At 42.8% G+C, this 24,972-nt stretch overlaps 1 protein-coding gene and 1 long non-coding RNA gene across 11 annotated transcripts in view; one reads left to right on the top strand and one right to left on the bottom strand.

The window, feature by feature from the left end:
• Positions 1-24,972, top strand: part of LOC309846984 — a 318,364-nt gene that overhangs the window by 89,469 nt on the left and 203,923 nt on the right. The window lies entirely within an intron of this gene.
• The window catches only part of TJP2 (tight junction protein 2), a 123,183-nt gene that overhangs the window by 43,498 nt on the left and 54,713 nt on the right, over positions 1-24,972 (bottom strand). For 2 of the 10 annotated variants that reach the window (XM_082696637.1, XM_082696643.1), the window contains exon 1: positions 4,873-4,959. The exons of 7 other annotated variants lie outside the window; for them this stretch is intronic. In XM_082696637.1, coding sequence (XP_082552763.1) covers positions 4,873-4,944 — 72 coding nt within the window. In that variant the 5' untranslated portion in view covers positions 4,945-4,959. Of the gene's footprint in view, positions 1-4,872; positions 4,960-19,910; positions 20,079-24,972 lie in introns of those variants that run through there. One more of the 10 variants, XM_082696639.1, reaches the window with a different exon arrangement.

The raw sequence follows: 24,972 nt of genomic DNA, 5'->3' as shown, positions 1-24,972 counted from the left end.
GAGGCCCCCTAAAGGAAATTTTCTATTACAGTTGGTGGCACCCTGCTTCTGGGACAGCACTCCTGAAGTGATGAGGCTGGGAACTCGGCCTTTGTGATCTGGGATTCTAGGAGTGCTTCATCACTGTCCCTCTGGAATGCTCTGGTCTCTGTCTAACATGTGCCAGTATAATACGTGTTTTCTGCGATTAAAGTTTTCTATTAAAAAAAAAAAAAGTTTCCTTAAAAGGAAATAGGAAGCAGAAACCCAGCTGATCAAAACTGATCATCTCTTTCTATTTCCACAGAACACCTCTTTAACTCCCCAACACCTTCAGATTTCACTGTGGCCTTAATCAGTCACCTACCAACTAGAAATGAACTAGCAGGCATGCTCCCCAAATCCATCTTCTCAGCGCCTGATGCTACCTTAAAGCTAGCAAATTTCAACAAAGTGAATTAATCTGGAAGTTGGGATAGAATAAATACAGATGCCATCTCTTCTTTGAATATAGCTATATCCCTACATGTTAAGAAAAAACATCATAGAGGGGCGCCTGGGTGGCTCAGTGGGTTAAGTCTCTGCTTTCTGCTCGGGTCATGATCTCGGGGTGCTGGGATCAAGCCCCTCATCAGGCTCTCTGCTCAGTGGGGAGCCTGCTTCCCCGCCCCCTCTTTGCCTGCCTCTCTGCCTACTTGTGATCTCTGTCTGTCCAATAAATAGATATAATCTTAAAAAAAAAAAAAAAAGAAAGAAAGAAAGAAAGAAAGAAAGAACATCATAAGACATCATAAGAGCACCCTCTCCAAAAGACTTACCTAAAAATCATCAGGAAAGAACTAACCAATACCATGACAATCACCCCTAGGACTGGGCAATGCTATGGAGCAGGAGGGAGCACAACATCCAAAAAGGGAGTGATATTTGGGTTAAGTGAATCAACACAATGAAATGCAGAGGCACTGAAAATATTTAACTTCCACCAATTTTTTTGAACTCTTTGTCATGAATACTCTGTTTTCAATTAAAGAGAGAAAGAGCTAGTTGGTTTTGTGTTTTTAGGTCTGTCTGCTCTTGGTGGAAGGCGTGGAAAATAAATTGGTATAAACCTTGTATAAGCAGATAGGAAAGAGGCAGGAACAATACCAAAAAATGTTAAATTTCCCCAGGAGTTATGGTATGGCAGAGAATATTTTTATATAGCACATTACTTTTAGAATACTTTTTTTTTAAAGATTTTTATTTATTTGAGAAAGAGAGGGAGAGAAAGCACAAGCAGATGGAGCTGCAGGTAGAGGGAGAAGTAGGCGCCCCACTGAGCAAGGAGCCTATTGTGGGATTTGATCCCAGGACCCTGGGATTGTGACCTGAGTCAAAGGCAGACACTTAACGCACTGAGCCACTCAGGCGTCCCAAGAATATTTTTTATTTTTAAAATAAAAACAGCAAATTCTCTTTTTAAAGTTTTGGATTTAAAATTTGTTATCATTTAGCCAAATTAAACAAAACTTTATTTTTTAAACATTTCCCAAGTAGAATGAACCTGGCTTTTGAAATTCACCGTTCCTCCATAATGAGATTATATTATCTATGTATTCCTATGTTGCCCATAGGAGTAATTTTTTTTTAAGATTTTTAATTTATTTATTTGGGAGAATGAGAGAGAACAGAGGGAGTTAGAACCAAAGTTGGGGGAGGGGGCAGAGGCAGAGGGAGCAGCAGACCCCCTGCTCAGCAGGGAGCCCAGGTTGGTCTCTTCCTGAGATCATGATCTCAGCCAGAGGCAGATGCTTAATGGAGCCACCAAGGCACCCTTGCCCACAGGAGTAATTTCAATTAGATTGATCAGAAAGAGAATTAAACCCCTATTCCTACCACCCCAAAAGGACTGAATTAAACTTTTCATCAATCCCACTTTGCCAGGTGCCCAAAGAGCTCACCAACTTGTATAAAATGATCAGTTTATAAATGGCTTCTTCTTTACCTAGGGTTAGTGGGCTGTGACATAAACCATTAAGTACTTAAACATAATATTAAAAGAATGTATATTCTGTTACAATAAGTGGTGAATCTAAAATCTTATTTTTTAAAGATTAGGAAACTGAAGTAAAAATACATCTTAATACCTCTTTTGAAAACTATTAAAATATCCCGTAACTGTGTACATTAGCCCACAGAACCACGACTTTTTATGAAGGTCTCAGAGCAAACCCTTAATTTACTCACTCACTTAGTCATTCATTCATTCATTCAAAAATATTTATTAAGCACCCACTATGTACCAAGCATGTGATTTGTGCCCCTTCTGATACACTGGCAAATTAAAAAAAAAAAAAACACCACCACCAGAGCCCATGGAGTGTTTACCAACCACAGTGTGCCCAAACAGAAAATCACTGAGTGTCTTCCCTGCTTATCTATATAAATAACCTTTTAGAAAACAAAGAGCACCCCACACAGTCACACATTCCTCAGAACATCATCTCTGGTATATCCCCGAGGGACAGGCTGCCAGCCAGTGTAGCAGCTTAGCTGAGGGCTTCAGCTCCTGCCTTGCAAACTGGGCCACTGGGCGTGGGCCCCACCCAACCTGCGCTGCGCTGCGCACAGATCCCAGAACTGCTATCAGTATTCAGACTCCCTCTGCGTGAAAGCCAGTGGGCTGTTGCTTAGCTCTAAGGAGCTTTACAGACAGGGCCCCAGGAAGAGCTCACAGGTATCAGAGCCAAAGACACACATACTCTGTGATTTCTCTCCTGGGGAAACACCTGAGAGGAAGGTATGAATTAAGTGACAAGGATACACACACAGAGTATTCACAGCAGCAACATTCTCAACAGCCAAAACCTGCAAGCGACCCAAATATCTATCAAGAGCAGAAAAGACAAATAAATCATAATATATTATTAAAATGCAATATTACACTATAATGAAAACAAATTAGAGCCCCACATATCACAACACAGATGCAACTCAAACAGAATGTTGAGTGAAGAACATCCTAGAAGAATGTGCAGAGCCTGATGCCATTTTTGTATCGTTCAGAAAGCAAACAGTGTTTCACAATGTGAACATGTTCAACACTGCACTACACACTACACACTCAAGAATAGTTAAGATGCTGGGGCGCCTGGGTGGCTCACTCGGTTAAGCATCTGCCTTTGGCTCAGGTCATAATACCAGAGTCCCAGCACTGAGCCCCGTATGGGGCTTCTGGCTCAACAGAGAGCCTGGTTCTCCCCCCGCCCCTCACCCTGCCCATGCTCTCTCTCTCTCAAGTAAATGTTTAAAAATAAAAAAAATTCAATAAAACAGAGAACAGTTAAGATGCTAAGTTTTATTTTCTGTGGGTATTTTTTTTAACCACAATATAGAAAGAGCAAGGAAACTAATTTTTTCGGTAGGGATGTTTTGTTTAGGGATGCCTGTGTGTATGCGTGCAGTAAAACTACGAAGAAAAAAAAGCAAGGGAATGAAAACCACAAACTTCAGGATGAAGGGAGCTGGGGAAGAGGCAGAGAGAGAAAGGATTTTGTATCCACCTCATGAGGCTCCATGGATGGGCGTATATGATAGGCTCAAGGTCACAGGTATTACATAATTCGTTACGTGCACCAAACATTTTATAAGTTCAAAACTGGGGTGGGGGGGCATATGAGTGAATTTCAAGGTGCACCTGATTCCTAGACAGGGACCTTATACCAAATGTTTTTTAAGCCCACACTCTACAAAGTAAAAGGGCAGAACAAAGTGTGATCACTCAACTGGAAACGGGAAAGACAGGGTGGTGGTAATAATTTGAAAAATACACGAAAGGCCCGTGAGGGAGAGATCATGTAGCTCGGTGGGAGCAGTGGGGGCACAACTCCCGGGTCTCCTTCCCACCCCAGTCAACACCCCACACACCAGAAGCATCTTTTTCAGTGTACTGCTCCCAGCCCCTCCCCACTTCCACTTTTCATGTAAACGATATTAATTGTAACTCCTCTGGTATTATAACAAGTCATTCCTAGACAATGCGGAAAGTTAAAGGGAGCTAATTTTCTACAATAAATAAAAAACTGTGTTTAACACACAGTATTTACATGAAGAATGAAGAGAAAGGAACAAATAATTCAATTTGATATGTCTTTTAAAAAATATCCTCAAGTTGTTTTTTCCCTCTGAACTATCTTGGCCAAACAGGTAAAATCCTACATTTTACATAAACATGTTAAAAACCAACTAGAGGGCAGATAACTAGAAGTCTTCACTGCCTCTACTCCCCCAACAGGCAAGTTTTTAGGCTTTCTGTCCACAAAGTGCTGTTTCCCAGATATGGAAGCCAGAGCTAACGCTAAAGATTATTCAAACTCAGCCCATAAGAAGCGACCTGATAAAAACCGCAAGCCATAAAGATAAACACTCATATATTACAGTGGCACTTACTGTTCAGAGTCTAAGAGGAAAAAAGAACATGTGAGAAACTGTTTCCTGTAATTTCAGAACCTAGCTATAAGAATAAGGATTTCTGTAGAACAAGGAAGCAAAAAGTTTTACCCCAAAACAAGAAATTCCCCAACACAAACATCTTCTACGAGGCAGTGTAATTAAGTCATTCCCGGGAAGCAACACAGTGCTCGCAGACTCCCAACACATGGAAAACAGCAGCCTTTGATTCGTAAGTCCCGTAAGAGGCTATCAGTTTCACACGTCTGCTAAAAATAAGCCAAGTATTTTTAAAACCCACCACTGACTACACGCCGTATGTCACAATTTGTTACTGAAAGCTGCCAGAAGCGCAAATAAATCCGAAGAGAAAGGAGTCACTGTGAGAAAGCCTTTGCTCCCCAACCACTTCCCACCAAGAAAAGCTGGGAAAGAAAAGGGGGGAGAGCTTGCAGAGGGACTCACATGGCTTTTCAATCTCCCCAACTTTTTAACAGCCTGGAGCCACATCCTCTGGAGGACCTGAGCCGCCTTCATGGCCTCTGGGGACGCACCGGCCAGGCCACTGCCTACAGCCCAGGCTGCTCACCCACTGCCATCACTCCCCGGAGTTACGTAAGGCGGGTACAATAGTGGCCCACATTCCCAGCAAATCCTGTTGTCATCTCGCACAGTGACACATCCATACAGCAGGGACACCGGAACGCTTTGAAAAGCATCACTTGTGAGGGAAAAAAAGAAAGCAGTGGGGATTTACACCACTTGAACAGCTTTCTTTCCCGCCCTCTCTCCCGTGCAAGGGAACGAGAGAATCGGAGCAAATATTCTTGTTAGACACAGAGAGTGACTCAGTATCGAAGTAGAAGTTACTAAACAAATAGGACATTTTGGAGCAAAACTCTGGAAATGAACATTTAGAGAAGTGTTTATTTATACAGACCCTCCCCTGCACACACACACACAAAACATGTACGCTGGCTGGAAATGAACAGGTAATGTTTCAGGTAATGGAACCGCTGATATTACACAGAAATTAGAGGTCTGAAGATAAGATGTTTCACATCCTTGGAGATAAGAGGTCTGGAGGCGTGAGGAAACTTGGAGCCAACTGGGGGACAGACTGCTCCCTCAGCAGAGTCTTCTCTTCTCCCTAACCTCTCTGAAAAATTAGCAGATAAAAGAGTAACAAGGAGCCGCACCACCCGTTTCTGTTTTTACCGATGGTGGGGGGTGGCGGAGAGTAAAAAGTACATTTTAGGGTTTTGGACATCTAGAAAAGACTTCATGCGATGCCCGGGGTTTCAAGTTGGGTTTGGGATTTCGGAAGCATGGTCTTGGGGATCCAGTTGTCATTCTTGCTACTACTGTGCATGTTACACAGGGGGTCACAGCAAGCAGTCTGTTCAATGAGAACAGTGCACCCTCCGAACCAACTGATAAAGATGGACCATGAGACGGAGACCACACAGAAAACAACATGAAGCAGAGGCAGAAATGGAAGGTGTAAAGGCAGATCTGCAGAGCAGTCTCTGTTCTGTCACTTAGCTGTGGCCTTGGATAATGTGTCTCCTTTTTTAAAAATGGGATAATACCATCTGCACCTCAGAGGGCCACCGTCAGTCTGAAATGAAATAACCTCTACAAAGGGCGCATGCTGAACAGCACTCAAAAAAATGTTCATGCCTTTCCTTTAAGCTTTTCACAAGCATTAGGACAGCAAAATAGAGTAGGACATGAGAAAAAGTTTGCTTCAAATCTTACACTGACAAAGGCAGGAAATACAACGATGCGTACTCAGCAGAGCTGTTCAGGGGGCGGCAGGCTCCCAACACACCGCCCAGGCTCATCCCGGGCCTCACTGGCTCATTGGGCCCTCGGAGCAGAGGAGCACAAGAATGGAATCGACGAGGGAAGGCGCCAGCAGCTCCCTCCTTGCCTCTGACAGTCCTTCTGAACATACACTTCCCTGATGAGGAAATAAATATTCTTTCCCTAATTTATGCATACTGCCCAGAAGTCACAGGCATCCTACCACTTAAGAATCCCAGATTCTTGTACAGTGATTTCCAGAAGTCACAGTTTCTGTCCTAATTCTTTTAATTGTGCTTTTTTTTTTTTTTAAGATTTTATTTATTTTATTTGACAGACAGAGATTACAAGTAGGCAGAGAGGCAGGCGGAGAGAGAGGAGGAAGCAGGCTCCCTGCCGAGCAGAGAGCCCGATGTGGGACTCGATCCCAGGACCCTGAGATCATGACCTGAGCCGAAGGCAGCGGCTTAACCCACTGAGCCACCCAGGCGCCCTAATTGTGCTTTTTAAAAAATGCATAGCAGAACTGCCATCTTAATCATTTCTAAGTGTACAGTTCAGTAGTGTTAAGTACTTCACATTGCTGGGCATCCAGTCTCCATGACTCATCTTGCAGGACAGAAACTCTGTACCATTAAACCACTCCCCACTGCCCCCTCCTCCCAGCCCTGGTAACCACCATTATACTTTCTGTTCCTATGAATCTGGCTACTAGATATTGCATGTAAGTGGAGTCTCGCAGTGTTTGTCTTTTGTGTGGGACGTACTTCACTTAGTATAATGTGCTCCGTGTACATTCTTGTAGCATGCAACAGAATTTCCTTCCCTTTTAAGCCTAAATAATATTCCACTGTGTGTGTATCCAGCATTCTGTTGACCTAGTCATCCACGGATGGACACTTGGGTACTCTCACCTCTTGGCTATGGTGAACAGTGCTGCTGTGGAACATGGGTATGCAAATACACTATCACTAATTCTTCACTCATTCAATCAGCAAATATTTACCAAGGGCCGCCTACTAGACTCTGAGGATGAAACGATACAGATACAGCACTGGGGGACTTGGCTGGCTCAGCTGGAAGAGCATGTCACTCTTAATCTTGGGATTGTGAGATCGAGCCCCATGTTGGGCACAGAGATTATTAAATGGATGGATGGATGGATGGATGGATGGATAAATAAAAAACATGGCCTTTAGAGATATGTCACCGCCCTCAGGAAGCCCAGCAAGAGTCAGTACCTGATGGGGGATGGGGGGGAGGTTCCCCTTAAGCAAGTGACACTGGGATAATGTGTGAAAAATGAATGGGATTGGGGTGGGGGTGGGGTCGTGCAGGATGCCAACAACAGCACAGAGCAAAGACTCTGAGAAAGAAAACGTGGTGTGGAGAGTGGCTTTCGGAACCACTGGGCCTTTCCCTAGAAGTTGTTCTACCACGGGCATCCAAAGGACATTCTGTGGTAGAACACCTGCCTCAATGAGAAGACCTCAAGTTTAACAATTTACCTTCCCCAAGATTTCTAACCTCCACATTCATATACTTGACAAACATTTACTGAACAGCAGCCTGTGGACTGAAAGACAAAATTACCCAAAGTCACTGTGCAGGGGAGTCATAGCAGGACAGTAAGTAGGACAGTCCACAGTAAGGACAGCTCAGTGCTGCTTACTGCCACGGCAGATGAAGATAAAGGCTCGCTGTCTGCGTTAGTGGGAGACAAGCCAAGTCCTTCCCTCACAGGAAGGATTTTAATGGGAAAAATAATAAACAAATAAACATACATTATAATTGCAAGAGCAGTAAGTGCCACAGGCTATGATACTAGAAAGCACTAATCCTAAAAAACTCCGAACCGTTCTCCAAGGAGAGGGAACAGAAGGGCAAAGGCCCCAAGGTGAGAAAGAATCTGGTTATGTTCAAGGAAGGAAAAAGGCCGTGTGGGGCTGGAGCCAGGTGACTGATGAGGTAATGGCAGTTACAAAGACCATACCCCTCTCTTGTCTCACGAAATCGGTCTTATTTTAATGGTGGTAAAGGATTTAGTAAAAATTCCAATCGCTGGGCACAATTTCAAGACGCCTATCAAAGAAGTAGGCAGGAACCACTATTTCCCAAGAAAGGCAGAAAATGAGCTCCAGTCTGTTTCCCTAAAATGATTCATTTTTTAAATTATAAACCAAGTCCTTGACTTTGGGGCAGTTGGCTGTGGTCTCTCAAAGTAAACCCTTCCTTATAATAGTAAACTAGTCAGCAATGAATTAACTCTTCAAGCAATTTTTGGTTTGCCAATAAAAATTGTCCATCGGGGGCACCTGGGTGGCTCAGTGGGTTAGGGCCTCTGCCTTCGGCTCGGGTCATGATCCCAGGGTCCTGGGATCGAGCCCCACTTCGGGCTCTCTGCTCAGCAGGGAGCCTGCTTCCTCCTCTCTCTCTCTCTGCCTGCCTCTCTGCCTACTTGTGATCTCTGTCTGTCAAATAAATAAATAAAATCTTTAAAAAAAAAAAAATTATCCATCATTTATTCCAGAAGTATTTCACTTTCCGATGGGATGAACAAGGCAGTCCCCTGCTCTTTACCCTCCCTTCACAGCTCCAGAGAGTAAGTGCTCACAGCACACACCTTAGCATGTTTACAGTTAAGAAAAAATAACATAACACAAGTTATAAGAGGGATTCCTGACAGCTCCTCAGAATTCATATGATTAGATTCCAGGCCCACTGCTGAAAGGTACCAGGGTTTACTGAGGTGGTTTTTGTTGTTGTTGTTGTTGCTGTTGTTGTTGTTTTCCAAATCCGTCACCCTTTATTTACCTAAGGGAAAACTTCAGTCTGCCTTAAAAGAAAGAAAGAATTGGGAGACAACAATGGTATGACGGTCTGCCTGGGGACCCCACTGTTGTTTAGAAAGCAGCTCTGCTGAAATGCAAAGAGCAATGAACCTAGACTCCAAGAAGACACCTCCAACCAAGACTCTGACCCTCCAACCCACCCATGACCTTGGGAGCATGGGGAATTCTGCTGCCATTTGATACAAATAAGAAATGAGTATCACTGTCTACTTCATAGGGTGAAATGAAGCACACTCCTGTGGAAAGCAGTCTTTTAAATCCAGGCCAACAAACCTCAAAGTGGGAGGCAGGGTCTTCACAAATATACCTCTGGGTATACTGCCATATGGTGTTCAAGTAAGAGCTCTGCAGGCCATCCCACACACCTGGTCCGGGCTCCGCTCTCTACATGCTCTACAAGCTCTGTGACCTTAAGCAGTTCACTTGGTGAGGCTCAGTGGCCCCATCTGTAAAACAGGACACACAATGTCTACCCTGTTATAAATGTAAGGACTAAATGAAGCAGCATTTGGAAAAGCCTGGCTCAGTGCTCATCACTGAATTAGCGCCCTCAGTAAAGGTACCCACCAAAGGCACTGCAGCAACAATGTAACCAGATCACTCCCAAGTAAGAACGGCCTGTTTTCTGTCTCCTGGAAGAGTACAGTCTAGTAGTTAAGAACATTATCATGGACACCGAGAGAACTGGAAGTGTATGTCCACGCAAAAACTGTACACAAATGTTCACAGCAGCATTATTTATAATAGCAAAAAAGTGGGAACAATCCAGATGACTATCAGTCGATAAACGGGTGAGCCAAACGTGGTCTATCCACACAATGGACTCGTGTCTGGCCATGAAGAATGAGGTACCAACACACGCTGTGCCACAGATGAATCTTGTAGGCAATATAAGAAGCCAGAGAGATGCAAATAGACAAATACTGTAAGGATTCCATTTACATAAATGTCCAGAAGAGGCAAATCCAGAGACCAAAGCAGATCAGTGGCTGCCTAGGAGTAGTTATTCAGGGAGAAATGGGGGTGATTTAACTAATAGGTATGGGAATTACTTTCTGCAGTGATAAAGATGTTCTAAAATTGATATGGTGGTGGTTGCACAAGTCTGTGAATATATCAGAAACTACTGAATTGTACACTCTTATTGTATGGTATGTGAATTATATATCAAAAAAAGCATTTTTTTTTAAGATTTTATTTATTTATTTATTTGACAGAGAGTAATCACAAGTAGATGGAGAGGCAGGCAGAGAGAGAGGAAGGGAAGCAGGCTCCCTGCTGAGCAGAGAGCTCGATGCGGGACTCGATCCCAGGACCCTGAGATCATGACCTGAGCCGAAGGCAGCAGCTTAACCCACTGAGCCACCCAGGCCCCCAGCATTTTTTTTTTTAAGGGATGCATCATGGATTCCATAATCAGAAAGTGGATATTCTGGTCTCTACTAACCACTTAACTCAAGCAAATTACATTAACTTGTCTTTGCTTCAGTTTCCCCAACTGTAAACCTTTCTAGGCTTGTTACGAGAATTTAAGCAGACCATGCACGTGGAGATCTCGGGGTAGTGCCTGACACAGAGTAAATGCTCCATCATTTTTAGCTATTACCAATATCATAATTATTAGATTCCTCTTACAGAAAAGACGACTTAAGTCAGAGAAGTAAAGTCACTTGCTAAAGTTCATACAAGTCAAATGTGGCAGAGAACAGATTCTAACCCAGGTCAGTGTGGCTGCAATGCCTGAATCCTTTCCACTGATAAACACTGCCTTTTTCCCTGTGCACTGATAGAGCCTTTCAGAAACTACTGTGATCAGTTCCTGGCCTTAAACCCGGAAAAAAAAAAAGGAAGGCGGCCACGGTTGTTGGCTTGGCGCTAGACCAGCAGTGGATCCAGTTGCTCTGACAAGCCTGACACTCATTTCCAAGTAGCTGGTCTGGGTCCAGTCAACCTGGCTCAGCAGCTCTTTGGAGTCACCGCAAAACCCTGGTGACTTGGGAGGGAGAGGGTGCAGGAAGGGAACCGGGGCAGACTTCATTTCTGGCTCTTTCAGTAGCCAGCCAGGTGTAATTCCCTAGAGCTGCACCTCTGTGAACACGTGCGTAAACCAGGGGACCCAAAACACATCATCACTGACTGAAAATTAAAAAGCGCCAGACATTGTATCAAGTGTTCAATGACTGTTAACTTAACAATTAACCCTTCCAAAAACCCACCTCCTCCCTTTTTTACTTATGCAAATATCAGGTCTGATGAGCCATGAAACAAAGAAATGACAAGCTGGACTTCACTAAAATTATAAACTTCTGCTCTGTGAATGACAATGAAAAGACTAACCAAAAACTAGGAGAAAATACTTGCAAAGATGTCCGATAAAGAACAATTATCAGACAAATGCATACAAAAACCTCTGAAAACTCAACAGTAATAAAACTACCTGATTACAAAACAGGCCAAAGACCCACAGATGACAACTAAGTATATGAAAGATGTTTAACATACTGTGTCGTCAGGGGTACGCAAATTAAAACAAGGAGAAACCACTCTACATAGTAGAAGGGCCAAAATCTGGAACAATGACAACACCACAGCAAATGAGGATGTGGAGTAGCAGGAGCCGGCCAGAATGCGGAAACGGGGCGACCACTCTGGGAAGACAGGGCAGTGGCTTCCTTAAAAACCAAACATACTCTCGGGCGGCGCCTGGCCGACTCAGTCGGTGCAGCGCGTGACTCTTGATCTCGGGGTTTTGAGTTCGAACCCCGTGCTGGGTGGAGAGATTATTTAACAATAAAATCTTTGGGGGGCACCTGGGTGGCTCAGTGGGTTAAAGCCTCTGCCTTCAGCTCAAGTTATGATTCCAGGGTTCTGGGATCAAGCCCCACATCGGGCTCTCTGCTCAGCAGAGAGTCTGTTTCCTCCTCTCTCTCTGCCTGCCTCTCTGCCTACTTGTGATCTCTGTCAAATAAATAAATAAAATCTTTAAAAAAATAAATAAATAAATAAATAAATAAAATCTTTGGGGCGCCTGGGTGGCTCAGTGGGTTAAGCCTCTGCCTTCCACTCCGGTCATGATCCCAGGATCCTGGGATCGAGCCCCGCATTGGGCTCTCTGCTCCACAAGGAGCCTGCTTCCTCCTCTCCCTCTGCCTGCCTCTCTGCCTATTTGTGATCTCTGTCAAATAAATAAATAAAATCTCTTAAAAAAAAAAAACCTTTAAAAATAAAATCTTTTAAAAAAATAAACAACAACAAAAAAACCAAACATACTCATCACACAATCCAGCACTTGTGCTCCTTGGTATTTACCCAAAGGAATTATAAACTTATGTCCAAACAAAACAGATGTTTATAGCACCTTTATTGAGAACTGCCAAAACTTGGAAGTAGTCAGCATGTCCTTCGGTAGGTGAGTGGATGACTAAACATGCAACGCGTCTCAACAATGGGATATTACTGAGCACTGAAAAGAAAGAAGCTATCAAGCCATAAAGAGACATGGAAGAAACTGAATGCATCTTACTAAGTAAAAAAAGCCAGCCTGACCAGGCGGTATCTTGTTTGATTCAAACATACAGCCTTCTGGAAAAGGAAAACTATGAAAACAATAAAATGATCAGTAGTTGCCAGGGTTAGAGGGAAAGAGAGAACACAGGCAGAGCACAGACGATTTTTTAGGGCAGTAAAAATACTCTTACGATGCCGTAATGATAGATGCATGTCATTATACATTTGTCCAAATCCACGGAAGGTCCAACACCAAAAGTGAGCTGTGGACTGTGGACTTCAGGTGATAGTGATGTGTCAGTGTAGGTTCGTCAACTGTAACTCACGTGCCGCTCTGGTAGGGAATACCAATGATGGAAGGCTTTACCCTGGTAGGTCTAGGGGACAGATGGGAAATCTCTGTACCTCCCCCTCAGTCTGGCTGTGAATTTTATTTACACTGCTCTAAAAAATATATACTAAAAGAAAAAAAATGTGTATATATATGTATATAAATATAAGGAATTTTCACACAGTTCCACGGCTAGTAGGTGGCTGATCACAGTCTGAGTCCAAATCTGCATGAGTCCAACTTTAATAACAATATGTGGGGGGGTTGGGATCAGCAGATCAGATAATTACATTTCAGACCTCTATATTCATAGTGCTGATACACTGAGCTATGAAGTATAATTGTAATTTAAACAGACCATTCTTATTTGTAATTACACAGGAACCATTAATAAGCCAAAAAGGAAGGTGCTAATTTGGCAACAGGGACATAGCCCTGTCTACTCTATGATTTTGAATCCAACTAAGCCCATACAAGATTAAAACACAGCTTCACTTTAAAAAAAAAAAAAAAACAAACACATATACAAACCACCACCCCATGACAGGTACCAAGATAAAGAAAATTATAAACTGCTTTGTCAAAAGACAGGTTAGAAAACCAGTTATTAGAGTGCTCAGCTAAATCCTGCTAGCAGGGTTGGCCCTAATGAAACACAGAATAACCTTTCCCTCCCAGACCCAAGGCACCATCACAGGGATGGGTCACACAGAAAAGAGTGACAACAATGCTTCCACCACAGATCAATATCCCTAGTTAATCCCCAGAAAGCCAATTAGCCTTACAGAGTCTGAAGTCTCAAAGAAAGCCTCTTCTATCAGAATCAGGAAATAAATGCAGGAATTTCAAAGACCTCATGTTTAGATACTGTACTGCCAACACTTGGGAGCTTATTAGAAATGCTGAATCCTGGGGCATCTGGGTGGCCCAGTGGGTTAAAGCATCATCCCTGAGTCCTGGGATCCAGGCCCGCATTGGGCTCTCTCTCAGCAGGAAGCCTGCTTCCTCCTCTCTCTCTGCCTGCCTCTCTGCGTACTTGTGATCTCTGTCTGTCCAATAAATAAAAATAAAATCTTAAAAAAAAAAAGAAAAGAAGAAAGAAAGAAAGAAATGCTGAATCCTGGAGTGCATGGGTGGCTCCGCCAGTTAAGCATCTGCTCAGGTCCTGATCCTGGGGTCCTGAGATCAAGCCCCACATTGGGCTCCCTGCTGAGAGGAGCTTTTTTTTTTAACCTCTCCCCCACCTGCCACCTCATGCTCTTTCTTGCTCTCTCTCTCTCACAAACAAATTCTTAAAAAAAAAAAAAAAAAATGCTGAATCCTAAAAACCTAACTTGGACCTGTATTTTTACCCAAGACCTGTTGAAAAGAGTATGTATTTTACCAAGAGCCCCCATGTGATTAAAGTGCACACAGAAGTTAGAGAAGCACTGGTCTAACAGTATCTCCAACAGAACTCTGAGCTGTAATGATAATGTTCTGTACCTGTATTCTATGGAGCCATGGTGAGCATTTGAAATGCAGCTACTGGGGCACCTGGGTGGCTCAGTGGGTTAAAGCGTCTGCCTTCGGCTCAGATCATGATCTCAGAGTCCTGGGATCGAGCCCCACATCGGGCTCTCTGCTCGGCGGGGAGCTTGCTTCCTCCTCTCCCTCTCTCTGCCTGCCTCTCTGCCTACTTGTGATCTTTGTCTGTCAAATAAATAAAATCTTAAAAAAAAAAAATGAAATGAAGCTATTGCAACTAAATAGCTTCAAACTAAATGTTTGGGGCTCCTGGGTGGCTCAGTGGGTTAAAGCCTCTGCCTTTGGTTTGGGTCGTGATCCCAGCAGGTTCTCTGCTCAGCAAGGAGTCTTCTTCCTCCTCTCTCTCTCTGCCTGCCTCTCTGCCTACTTGTGATCTCCCTCTGTCAAATAAATAAATAAAATCTTAAAAAAAAAAAAAAAAAAAAAGAAACTAAATGTTTAACTTAAAATTATAAATAGCCACATTTAGCATATAATTTGTTAACCACATCCCTAGCAGTCATTTAATGTTTCTATATTTTTTTGGCTACTTTAACTAATACTGTGACAAAACTGCAATGCCTGGAGACCTCTCCATATTTTGTAATATTTCTGAATTGTACACCACTAACATTTCCAAGCATCTTCTTATAAACTGACCCATAATTTTTTTTTTTAAGATTTATTTGTCAGAGGGAGAGAAGAGAGAGAGAGAGAGAGAGCACAAACTGAAGGAGAGGGAGAAGCAGATTCCCCACTGAGCAGAGAGCCCAGTATGGGGCTTGTTTCCAGTACCCGGGGATCATGACCTGAGCCAAAGGCAGATGCTTAATCCACTGAGCCACCCAGGTGCCCCCCCCTTTTTTTGCCTTTAATGTAGATTTATTTAAATAAACCTCCTTTCTTTACAAGACACATTTTTGATACTTTGAAAACACTAATTTAGCCAATTCTCAATATGAGACATAATAATTTTATATTAAACCATTAATCTATGAAAAAGACTTAAAAGCTTACAATTTACGGTTTGAACAGCATATGTATTTATTATACATTTAAAATATCAAACTTGATAACTGAAAGTGTGCTTCAATGGTACATTTAGCACAGTGTGTATCCACTGCATCTCATGGAATCAAGAGAGAAAAACAACTCTCGGTTGTACTAGAACACACTCCATTAAGGGGAGGGGGCAGCAAAGACCAGAGACAGGAAGGGGAAAGGTGAGGTTTCCTGCATCCACCTCCCACACCAAGGCAAAGTGGGAGACCAAGCCAAGCTATTAAAAATACTGAAAATGCAAATCAGCAAGCCTTACTAATGACTTTGACTTAATAATAAAACACAGATGAAACTGAATCGAGTTATACAAAAATAGTGGGCTTCTCCTACTGCTTTCTTCTCATAACAAAATATATTAAATAAATAAAAAGTTAAGATGTTTGAAACAGTTTTGTTTCTAAACTTAGAAAAAGATCTCATTCTTTGGTCTAATCTGGTGTCATTATTACATAAGCTGAGCTAAACTGAGTCCATACTATACTGGGTAGTTACCCCCTCCCCCACTCCACACCATTCCTTTACTGGTGACACGGGAAATTTCACGTATGGGTCAACATTTCTTTAAATTCTGAAGTCAGCAATGTTGAGCTCCTCTCAGAAAAACCTCACTCTGCCTAGTAAGAGAAACTACTGGTAGAAACTGTATGCAATCTTAAAGCATAAAAAGGTACCCAAGATTTCCCTTTTGTGGAACTGGTGACGGCCAGGAAATCAGAAAAGGCCACTGCGTAGTAAAGACAAAATCCACTAGGTGGTGCAATGATGCAGAAATAAAAAGAAGAGTTTCCCTTCAAATTTAAAATTTCAAAATAAATGCCATTTAGAGGAAATTGGCAATAAAATCCTGCCACTATAGCTTTTATAAGAGGCAAGATAAGTTTGCAAGTGGGGGGGCTAAAAGTGGAAATAACACTTTTATTTGTCATTCATTAACATTCTATAACACCCTACAAAGTTGCTAACCTAGCTCCGGGTGCTGTAGAATAGTCCAAGGAATTCAAGCCATCTGGAAAGCAGAAGATAGCACTTTCTAACTGTTAATCACTGGACGTAAGTAATACAGAGGAACATAATTTCCAGAAGACAGACCTACGCGACACATTATTTATCAAGCGCCTCTTTCAGAGCAGGATTTGTACTGAGCACTTGAGATTAAACAATGAGGGTAACAAACACAGCCCTGCCTTCAGGGAGCTCAAAGACTAGCGAAGGTCAACGTAAATCAAGGAGTCAGTCAGCAGCTGCAGAAGTCGAGCTAGAAAGTGCTAGGAAGGGCAAGCACACACAGGTCTAGAACAGAAAGGACTGGTGTCTTCGGCAGATCAAGGAAGGCTCTCCTTCTCTAGTGACTGTGGAAGTAGGGTATGCAGCTTCCTGAGGAAGAGACACCACATCTGGGGCACAGAGGCAGGTGGGCAAGCCTGGGACTCAGGAAGGATGTTGGTCTCCTCTGTGAGTAAGTCAAACTCTGAGGCAGGTCAATGAGAGGAAGGTTTGTATTTTTATACATTTGAATCTAAATTTCTTATTTTACTGAGAGCCAGAGAAGAAAGGTAAGCCTAGGGCGCCTGGGTGGCTCAGTGGGTTAAGCCGCTGCCTTCGCCTCAGGTCATGATCTCAGGGTCCTGGGATCGAGTCCCGCATCGGGCTCTCTGCTCAGCGGGGAGCCTGCTTCCTCCTCTCTCTCTCTGTCAAATAAATAAATAAAATCTTTAAAAAAAAAAAAAAGAAAAGAAAGGTAAGCCTAGGTGGACAGCCCCAGCAGACTACTGGCCACAGAAGTTGGGAAAGAGGAGGACAGAGGAGCCTGGCACTGATTCTACGTGCAGTAATGGCTCCTCAGGTGCAGTAATGGCTCCTCAGGGCAGCTGAAGCCAAGAGGTCCACCCAAGCATTTAAGCTCTGGTCAAGATCCCCCTTCTACAGTGAGGAAAGACCGAAATGAACCATAATTTCCAAGCCAGGTTCCAAAGTCTTGGCTGCGGTCTTATTACTGAGAAGTGGGCAAGAAAAAGGGGAATTTTATGTGTGAGCTTTTATAAACTCTGAAGTACCACACAAGAGGGGTGTTTCCTATACTAAGTAAGCCCCACCCTTAAAAAGGGCAGTATGGTATAAATTTAATAAGATTTAAAAAATAGATTGCATTCAACATTTAAGTGTCTGTGTACCAGGCTCTGAAAACAAAGACCGAACAACATAGGACACAGTCCCCACCCTCAAGGGATGCTTGTTTTTAGGATGTAGGAAGGCCTGGAATAGTTCGGAGAACAATGAAAGTAAATGCTTAAGAGCTGAGGTGTCAGCCATTGGTAGCAGTCCAAAGCCTTTCCAAATCTCCTAAGCTGGGGGAACATCATTAACTCCTTTTCTGTATTACATTTCTTCAAGACTTTTAGCCCATGATGGCCTTTTATTATAATTTTGAAGGTTTCCCTGACAGGAAAGAACAGATGGCTTGGAACTGAAAGAGTCAACAAGTAGAAACACAATAAATGGTACTGTCCCAAGGCTGGAATCCAGGGAAATCGGAACATCCAAAGCCCAGACAGAAACGTTTCATTGTAGAGGGACATTTCAGTTTCGTGGCCTTTTTCTACATCCTAAAGAAGTATATTTTCTCCACAGTTTCTTGTGTTTATGTTACTGCTTAACTCGGAGGAAGTCTACACTCAAAACTTGTGAACTGGCTCCTGTTATCCGTCACCTTCCTGGACTAAAACCAGGAAGCTAAGTAGCCCAACTCCTTCTCTCTTTCACTTTCCCACTGCCAAGAAGGATGTCAGACAACAGTGTCCTTATGAAGCGAGACTCTTTCACAAGTCGGCATTCTGACATACTTATTTCCAGACAGCAGAATGGGCTAGAAACCCAAGCCTCCTTGCCCAGCAAATGTTTTCTTAAAGGGCCACACAGTATATTTTTTAAGCTTTGGAAGTAGAGGATATTACATAAATACTTACATAAGCAATTTAAAATGTACCCCTTTAAAAAGGTAAGGACAATTCTTTGCTGGGAAGAGGGGAAAAGTAAAAACAAAAAAACATCCAACCAAACAGGCAGCTGACTATAGTTTGCCAACCCCTAGTCTAAACTCATGCAAAATTCAGTAATGGCCTACTGACGTGCAGGTGTCTGTTCACCAAGACACGATCTTCACCTGCAAGGCCCTCACACCGCTACAGAGGGAGGGACACATACTTCCTGATTCTTGCTTTCCTTCACCTTGGCTTTCACTGTAATCTTCAATACATCTTCGGGCTGCCCTTAGCATCCAGTCACTATTGAAGGATAATCCTGTTCTGTTTGCTTATTTCTTTACTTTTCTTTTTTTTTTTTTTTTTAAGATTTTATTTATTTATTTGACAGAGAGAGAGAGATCACAAGTAGGCAGAGCAGCAGGCAGAGACAGAGGTGAAGCAGGCCCCCTGCTGAGCAGAGAGCTCATGACTCGGGACTCCATCCCAGGACCCTGAGATCATGACCTGAACCGAAGGCAGAGGCTCAACCCACTGAGCCACCCAGGCACCCCTACTTTTCTTTTTTTTAATTAAAAAGGTGCTAGTTCTGAGTGGGTACATAATCTGAAAGGTCAAGTCAAAGTAAACTATACTTGGTTTTGGTAGCGAAAGAACTTATCTGGTTATAATTTACCTAAGCTAAATTCTGAACTTGTTCAAAATTTCCAATCACATACCACAGGGGAAGCTGGCGTAAGATCAAAATCTCGCTTCAGATAATCCTCAAAGTAGATCATTAACTACATGTGTTAGTATTATCCACACTTAGCAAGACACAAGAAAGAACTGTATGTTAGACAACAAGAAGTAAAAACCTCAGTTCCTGATCTCAAGCTGGAATGCTCTCTGTGCACCCTCAAAAAGAGATAACCAGGACGTGGCACCCACAAAGCAAAGGGACACTTGGGTGGCTCAGTCAGTTAAGCGTCTGCCTTCAGCTCAGGTCCTAGGATTGGGCTCCTTGCGCAGCAGGAAACCTGTTTCTCCCTCCACCCCTTGCTTGTGCTCGCTCTCCCTCCTTCTCATAACTAAATAAAATCTTAAAACAAAAAAAAAATTTTAAATTTTTTTTCAAGAGAGGGTGTAACCACTGGAAGTTCCCATTCATTGTCCGGCCTGAAGTCCGACTTAGAATCTGGTCAGAATTACATAGCTAGCATTACTGTAGCTGACAGAGTGTAGGATCAAGAATTAACATTTCAAATAGTATCAGCTTTAACGCACTGTTCATGGATGCTCATCTAACTCATCAGTTCTGGGTCCTGAGGGAGACAGCTACGTGGTGAGATGGTGAAGAAGAGAAAGGCACCCTTAGTAGATTCCAGGGGAAAATCAGAAAAAAATATCTGTATTTGGAGCCTTCCCAGCTCTTTCTACCCCTTGTGCTGTTTGCTCCGGTTTTCAATATCCTCTTACCTCAGCCTGTCCAAAGGTGAACGCATGGCACTGCATAAAGTCTGCTCCACCACCAAAATGCTCTAACTCCAAAATGACCACTCTATCTTGATCCTCAATCAAAATTTTCACTACATCCTGCAAATGGTCTTGGCCCCATATTAAAAGAAAGCTTACTGTTACACTTCAAACGAGAGTGTATCTGCTAGCCTAAACTTCTTGGAGGTATGTGATGTTTTAAAAGATGCACTTTGATCCTCAGGCAACTTGTGATGAAATTCTGACCCTTAACAGCCAAATTCCCACACACAGCAAGTCTCAGATGTCCTAATTCCATAACGCATGTGGCTTTGTAGCCACAAGAAGTTTTTCTTGACATTAACAATTGGTGGGGTTTGTTTTTTGGGGGGAGGTTGATGGGATAATAGTCCTTTCTAACTAATGGCTGTGAACTTGAAGAAAGACTCACAGACAAGACATATTCCTAATATTTCTATAATAAATTGTGGTTTTAGCTAGTTGTTTATATAACTACTTCCCTATAAGGCTGTGCTTACTCATTTTAGAGTCTTTGAGATCCCATACAGTAATGAACCCAAACAAGTCGTTGAAAAATGAAAACATCTCTTAAAAACACTGGTATTTTATTGTGGGGCGCCTGGATGGCTCAGTTAAAGCGTTCAACTCGTGGTTTCAGCTCAGGTTGAGGGATCAAGCACCACACTGAGCCCTGCACTGGGCTCTACAGCTGGTATGATAATCTCAAATCAGCTTGAGATTATCCCTCTCCTTCGGACCCTCCCCCACTCCCAAGCACACGTAGGCTCTCTCTAAAAAAAAAAATTAGATATATCATTTTTACTAATGATGATTCCCTGAAGAGAAAAACTTCTATACACTTTCAATAATAATGTTTAAACTCCTAAAAATCAACAGAGGGCCTTTAGCTTCTCCCATTATGTCTCTGCTCATCTGGTTCTGAAAAGCAGAAGCAGGTGAAGCTGGAAGAAACCTACTGGTTTTGAGTTAGTCACGCGGGCCTCGGCCCACATGCCCTGCCTACCACACGAACTGTGTGACGTGGGGCAAATCACTTAACGTTTCTGAAACCGTTTCCCTACCTATCAAATCAGGTTTTAACACCTACCCCCCAACTAGGCAGGCTTAGTCAGGGAGATCTGCACCAAGGCTCGAACACTGTCAGTCATGGTTCCTTCCCTCGCTTCACTACAGCAAAGTCAGGAGAAGTTCAGTCGTACAGAGCAAAACGCAGGGCATCTCGCTTGGGGTCCTGGGCACCCTCACGATTAGGCATTTTCTCACAAACGTCAGGACTTCTCTTGCACACTCGGGAACGGAGCAGAGAGAGCCTGCCCCCAGCACACCCGTAGTGGTAGAAATCAAGGACACGGCCTCAGAACTGCTCGACAAGCTCTACGAATACATATTTTAGATTTGTTGCTCCAATGATGGAATGTTGCTGTTTTCAACAGTCTCCAAGCCCCGTGCAAAGTGCTTTTTTGCTGGGCTGGGAACACAGTAAGAAAAGGGAGACAGTGCACACTCACGCAGATCCCGTATCAGTTGTTCTGAGACTTAACTGCACTACTGTCTTCCTCTCCCCTTCCGGCACGGCCGGAGCACCTGTGCTGTGTCTGGGCTAGGAAAGCAAAGGTCTAGCTGACCTAGACCTGCACCCAAGAACTCACAGTCAGCCCCCAACATTGATACTGATACCCTCTCAACACTCAGCAGAACACAGGTTTCCATGAAAACACCCTGCATTTCTGAAAAGATAAACACATGCACTGAAATTTAGCTTAGATCTACTTGAGGACTTTTATTTTGCAGTTCCTCGTTTCCAAGCATTCGTTTAGATTAAACTCATCCCAATCAAAAAGCTTATGTTACTTTTTCTTTTTAAAGATTTTATTTATTTACTTGACAGAGATCACAAGCAGGCAGAGAGGCAGGCAGAGAGAGAGGAGGAAGCAGGCTCCCTGCTGAGCAGAGAGCCCGATGTGGGGCTCGATCCCAGGACCCTGAGATCATGACCTAAGCCGAAGGCAGAGGCTTTAACCACTGAGCCACCCAGGCGCCCCCTTATGTTACTTCTTATGAAGATAACGGAATATCCATGTAGTGTTCTACACAAACAGAGCCAATATATCAAATTGAAACAGGTGAAAGAGACAGACAAGACAGCACCCCAGTTTCTAGGATACTCCACTGCATAAATTATTATCCCAAATATAAAGCCAAAAGAACAAGTCTGGTAACTGTTCGAAGTGATAGGTTACAACAGTTTTTTTCAGGACCCTTCAAGGCTGAGATCTAATCCAGTCAGGTCAACATTTATATATCTGATCATCCAATCACACCCAGCACTTAGAACAACAATGCAATTGTTACTTGAAACTTACTACTAAGCCCAGTGAGATTTTTTCCCATTCTTCTTTGCTCCTGTTCTATTAATAGGTGAGAGATATTCTCGGAGGAAGTACATACTGACTACAAATATTTCATGGTAGTAAACAGCAAAGGCACTGGCAATTTATGTTTTCTGGACAAAGTAAATCACAAACACAATACTCAGAAATTTAGCAATGCCTGAACTAACGTTATTTTTAACCCAGTTCTGTTTTTCCACATTTTACAGAAGAAAGGCTCACAAAGAAATTTATCTCTAGGGACGCCTGGGTGGCTCAGCTGGTTAAGCAGCTGCCTTCGGCTCAGGTCATGATCCCAGCGTCCTGGGATGGAGTCCCACATCGGGCTCCTTGCTTGGCGGGGAGCCTGCTTCTCCCTCTGCCTCTGCCTCTGCCTGCCACTCTGTCTGCCTGTGCTTTCTCTCGCTTCTCTCTCTATGACAAATAAATAAATAAAATCTTAAAAAAAAAAATAGGTTTTTAAAAAAAAAAAAAAAAAAAGAAATTTATCTCTAAAAAAGTGCATGATGAAAATTCCTGAATGTGAGGAGGTTTCAGGACTAAGGAGGGTGACGTGTGACTTCAGCTGCTTTTCTTAATTCCCTAACCTTTGTGGAGCAGCAATTCATGCCAGAACTTGGTTTAAAAAAAAAAAAAAAAAAAAATTCTAAAGGCCATTGTCAAATAAAAATAAAGGCTGTACTTTTACAAAACACACACAGCCCTTCCCGAGGCTACAATACTACTGGCTGAAATATATAGACACTGGGATCAGAATACATGTATATTTAAATCATTTTTCTTGAAGGAATGAATTAGGTCAGTGCCCTTAAGAAGCTCCCCATCAGTTCTCTTTTCCAGTCTCCAAACAGTGAAACCCTTTGTCCATTGTATTAACCACTGTAAACTGTTTGGACATCTATTGTTAGCCCTGGCCAACTGGGTAAATCTGGTTACAAAGAGATAAAATGGGATTCTGTCAATGTATTTCTCTCACAATCAAATTTAAGCAAACTTTGCAAAGAGCCAGCTCACTCTAACTGCTACACCAGTGCCTGAAATGAAGTTCCTGGTCATACTTATCTTGGCACTCAGAATATTTGCGTTCCTGTCGCTTCAAATTTTTCTGCAAGGAGCCTTCAGAAGTAGCACTAGAGATAAAAGCCTAAAATAAAATGTTAATCAATAAATCATCTGGCCAGCCCGCTTCAAAGCAATAATAGTAAGGTCCCTGGAAAGTTAAAAATTGATTCAATTGATTCAAGATGTTTAAATGTCTCAAGAGCAATGCAGTGTAGCTCAAATTTCATAATACTAGCTAGAAATAGGACAGTCACTATTGCCAAATGGTTCAGTGGACTAGCGTGTGCTGTGAGTATGAGATTCTAGGCAACGAACAGGATAAAAATCTAATCTCCTTCCAATCTCCTTCCATTTCATTTGTCGAAAGATAAAGACAGAAAAAGGGAACATGCTTTGTAGTCCACCTGTCAACAAGATTTATATATCACCTTTTACTTTATTAAAAACTAACAAATCAGAATGACTCCCCCAAAAAAAAAGCCACACTCATTAATTTTTATAAAGTATATATCAAAGCAGCTGTTCTTAGAATTGAGTCACCTTTCAGTTTCTGCATTAATTGGTAGGCTTGCAAATTATAACTTCTCAAGCTTACTCATATAGAAAAGTACCTAGAATCAGAGATTAGTAGCTAAAGAAGCTGAGGCCCTGCAGAGAAACAATTACGCGGCAGGTCTTCCAGCAGCTGCCATCCTCCGGCAGGTCACTGTAATGAAGTTCAAGATTTGAATGTGCGTTACAGAGAGTGGTCTTGGGACTGCTTTGGCATCATGTTTTTCTGTAATGATGATGATACTAGTAAGTTATAACCACTGCCACTTAGGCTGCCAGTGCAACGCCAGGAGGCATCTATCCCATTTCTTGTTGGGTGGCACTCATCTTCCCTTACTCCCAGAGGCCAGAAACCCCCGGCCCCCTGGCCAACAGGGTGCACTTGATTAAGATCTAGAAGGAGGAAGGAAAGCAGATGCCTTTTGTTTTCTTCTTTCCTATAGCAGCAGTCTCAGGCAAAGCGGATTTGCCAGACCTGAGCTTTGCAGGTGTCACTAAGTTCCCTACTATTTCAGCTGCCTCTGCTCGGCAGAGGCTGAGCAGTTGGAAGCATGTTTCCAAGGTCCCGGCTCTGTACCACAGCAGCTTTCTAACTTGCTGGGGGGCAAATATGAAAGCCAGTGGTGGGTTCTTGGTTTCTGTCCCTCTAGCCTCTTGTTTTGTCAGCATTAATGCTCTCCATTAAGTTCCTTTCTCCTTGAAAGTGCTAAAATAATGTCTCTTTTCTTCACTGAACCCTGACTGATCAGGCACAGAGTGCCCATTTTACAGCTGAGAAAAACTGAACATGAGAAAAGTAAACTACCTGAGGTAGAGCAAGCAAGTGGCAGGACAAAGGAATCCATACTCACATGTGCCTGACTTCAGAGTGACACAATGAAAGTTAAACATGTCCCCAACACACGACCCAGCAATTCTACACCCAGGAATTGAGTCCACAAAGCAAAGTGTAGGTGATTTCCCCAGCAGCTTTAGTCATCATAGGAAAACACAAACAAACAGACAACAACCTAAATATC

The sequence above is a fragment of the Mustela nivalis genome, assembly GCF_964662115.1.
Source record: "Mustela nivalis genome assembly, chromosome: 13".
In the NCBI taxonomy this organism is placed as follows: Eukaryota; Metazoa; Chordata; class Mammalia; order Carnivora; family Mustelidae; genus Mustela; species Mustela nivalis.
Note: the sequence above shows the minus strand (reverse complement) of the source record. Positions and strands in the feature narration are given on the sequence as shown.